This window comes from Carassius auratus, linkage group LG30F, assembly GCF_003368295.1.
Source record: "Carassius auratus strain Wakin linkage group LG30F, ASM336829v1, whole genome shotgun sequence".
NCBI classification, from domain to species: domain Eukaryota; kingdom Metazoa; phylum Chordata; class Actinopteri; order Cypriniformes; family Cyprinidae; genus Carassius; species Carassius auratus.
Window position 1 is genome coordinate 2318760 of NC_039294.1, and position 3589 is coordinate 2322348.

Consider the following 3589-nt stretch of genomic DNA (forward strand, 5'->3'; position numbering starts at 1 on the left):
TTAAAAAGGCATTATTGCTCTTGGGGGGGCGGTAGATAGTTATGAGAATGGTTGGAATCGCACCATTGATTTTTATGGCAATTGACTCAAAAGAAGAATATGTAGATAGAGTTAACTGAGATACTTTCAATTTCTCTTTATAAAGTATTGCTAAGCCCCCCTCCCCTTCCCGTATCACGAGATTTACAAACATAACTATATCCTGGGGGAACACACTCGTTTAGATGGAAAAAGTCATCTGGTTTCTGCCATGTCTCAGTTAGACAGAGAAAGTCAAACTCACGGTCAGACAGTAGATCGTACACCAGGGGTCCTTTAGTGGAAAGCGATCGTATGTTAAGTAATCCAAAGAAAAAAATGTTTTTACCAGAATCGTTGCCAACCGATCTGGCCGGGTTGATTAATACACTGCGATTGACAGTCCGTGTAAGCCTCCTAGGCGGGCGTGGTTTAGATGACCAAAAGGACCGTATTTGACATGAGCCATCGGTGTTATAACTCCGCCGAGACCGGCGATGTATATATTTCCGACGTGGAATGTACACAATATCCAAGGGAAGATGTGGAGCTGACAGAAGATTAAAAGGACGTAAACGGAGCTGAGTAAGTTCCGCCGCTGAATACTGGAGCATTGCCCATGCTACCGAGTGGTATATTGCAGAAAGAACGACCCAGATGTAGTTCATCCGCACCAGTAGCTCAGTGATCATCATAGTGGAACCGCGTGCCGGCGAAAGAACACTTAGTAACCGGCAGTCAATCGGCTGGAGATGTGACCGTCAGTCGATCGGCAACAGCATAAAGCATCAACAGTCATAGGAACGCGGGTAGATCAACCAGCGTACAAACCCGCCGAATCGGCGTGGAAACAGTTCAGTTCAGACTCCTTAAAATGATTTAATCACAGTTCATAGATGCAGATAGGACGATTTTGAAGCGCTAAAAGGTTTAAAATTCCCTCCCTGAGCAGCGGCAGCTAACAGCGCCAGCGTTCACCCGGAAGTCAGAATTTTTCTTTTCCGAATATCGATCATAAGTACACAATGGAGTACCTCAAGGCTCAGTACTAGGGCCGCTACTCTTCATGCTTTACATATTACCCTTGGGAGATATCATCAGGAAACACAGTGTTAGCTTTCGCTGTTATGCTGATGATACTCAGCTCTATATTTTGTGGCCCAGCGAAGCATTCCAATTTGAAAAAGTAACGGAATGCACAGTCGATATAAAAAACTTGATGACAAGTCATTTCTTACTGTTAAATTCAGAAAAAAAACAGAGGGCTTAATTATAAGACCTAAAAACTCAACATGTAATAACCTAGAACACTGTCTAAAACTTGATGGCTGCTCTGTCAATTCTTCGTCATCAGTTAGACGTGCTGTTTGATGGCAATCTTTCCTTAGAAATCCAAGTTTCTAGCATTCGTAAAACTGCATTTTACCATTTCAAAAATATATCTAAATTACGGCCAGTGTTCTCAATGTCAAATGCAGAAATGTTAATCCATGCGTTTATTACCTCAAGGTAACATTACAAACATACAGAAACTACAGTTAGTCCAAAATGCAGCAGCAAGAGTTCTTACTAGAACCAGGAAGTATGACCATATTAGCCCGGTCCTGTCAACACTGCACTGGCTCCCTATCAAACATTATATAGATTTTAAAATCTTGCTTATTACCTATAAAGCCCTGAATGGTTTAGCACCTCAGTATTTGAATGAGCTCGTTACATTAAAACCCCCCACGTATGCTGCATTCTCAAAACCCTGAAAGACAGCGGAGACCAGGACAACTAGAGCCCCAGATACAGATCCCCTGTAAAGACCTTGTCTCAGACGATGACTGGGACAAGACCACAGGAAACAGATGATTCTTCTGCACAATCTGACTTTGCTGCAGCCTGGAATTTAATGGTGGTTTCATCCAGTCAGAGAAAAACTTCAGACTTTTCATACAGTATACAGTAAGAGTACTTCAGAATTCAGAATAGTTTTTGAGAATTGCTTACTCTTAATGAGAACAAAATCGACCAACAGTATCTTAATTTATCAATACCAGCTAACTAGAATAAAAAAACAACAACATTCAAACCTCTTAAAAAAGGAATTACGAAAACATGCGTTTTGAAACCATTTATATTGTGTTATGTCTGACAACACCTCCCACAATTGATCAGGTCATGTGATCTTAACTTCAAAAGTGCAACACTGTTGTTCTGGGAGTCAGACTGACTGATTAACTCTCCTCTTCTCTTCTCTGATCATCAGCACACTGCAGTAATGTCAATGTGTGGAGCCTGGAGTCCAGTGAAACCGGTCACTCTAGAGGTGATAAAGATTTGCCTTGAGGTATGAGACACAAATCACTCCTAGACTAACTAGTGAGCTGTAATATTGTTTGTTTTAAATTAATTATTAGTTTTTGGGTTGTTTAGTTTTCAAATATTTTTTATATCCATGTTGCATTGTATGAATGATATATATGTAACTGCCTTTTGCAATAAATTCAGCTTTAATAACATATAGATTAATAATCATTCTGGATTAGTCCTTTATTGAAAACTCTGAAATCATTAAAACTGATGTACAATATTGAAGGCATTTCTAAATATATAGATTAACTTGTTTACTAATGTGGTTCACTACATTAAGTGTTAATAAATGTCCCTTATTGTAATGTGTTACTATAATAATGTTTATCTGTTTATTCAGATGAGGAAACCGATTGAGGACAGAGTTGTGAATGGAAATGATTCAAAGGTTTACATTCCTTCGGTCTATTCTTATCAGATTTTGAATGGAACAAACTATGTGGTCAAGGTAAGTGAGTGTTTTTGTTTGTTTGTATTTTTTTATGGATTTTGAGCTTGTGAATTCATCACTGAAAGCATTTCAGCTCGCCATCTGTGTTCCTGCATTTGCATTAGATTTTCTTAATTTTGAGAACTTTTTACTAAATTATTCTCCACTTTGTAGCATTGCTGGACATGCCTAAATGTAGTCGACCACTGTCACTGAGCTTGTAAAGTGTTGATTTCTCTCTCTTTTCTCCATCAGGTGTTTCTTGGTGGAAGGGATGATGGAGTGTGTGTTCATGCGAAGATACATCAGGCTCTTCCCTGTAATGATGGAAAACTGACACTGTCTCGATTCCAGTTTCCTAAAACCTTCGATGAACCTCTGGAACCCTTCTGAACACATCTAACCAAATACAGAAACAGACTTGTCAAATTCAACGAGCTGTAGAGGAACTGTTGAAATTCTTCAATATTAAACTCTGTATTCAAACACTCAAGTGTCAGTGTGTTTACTGAATAATATCAAACTCACTTCACAAATGTTTTACACTGAAATAAATTAACATAAATAGTCCTCATTATTACAAATCTTTAAATCTAAACATTTTTTTAAAGCAAAATTTAAATTTTTAAAATCGAATTATCCGATTTTATCGACTTCAAAGACTGAAATGAAATGTCATACAAAAGGAAGAGGATTGTGTTTGTCAATTTTTTTTTTCTTCTTGAGCGTTCCTTGTACATCAATAGGTCCATTTTTATAACACAATCTCTCTATAAACACAAG

The 3589-nt window shown here is 38.1% G+C and overlaps 1 protein-coding gene across 1 annotated transcript; it reads left to right on the forward strand.

Annotated features, from left to right (window-relative positions):
* Positions 1–2208: 2208 nt before the first annotated feature.
* LOC113067929 (cystatin-B-like) lies at positions 2209–3294 on the forward strand. Its single transcript, XM_026240410.1, has 3 exons — positions 2209–2353; positions 2717–2824; positions 3062–3294. The coding sequence occupies exons 1-3, from the start codon at positions 2285–2287 to the stop codon at positions 3197–3199; spliced, it is 315 nt and encodes a 104-aa protein (XP_026096195.1). The 5' UTR covers positions 2209–2284; the 3' UTR covers positions 3200–3294.
* The last annotated feature ends 295 nt before the right edge of the window (positions 3295–3589 follow it).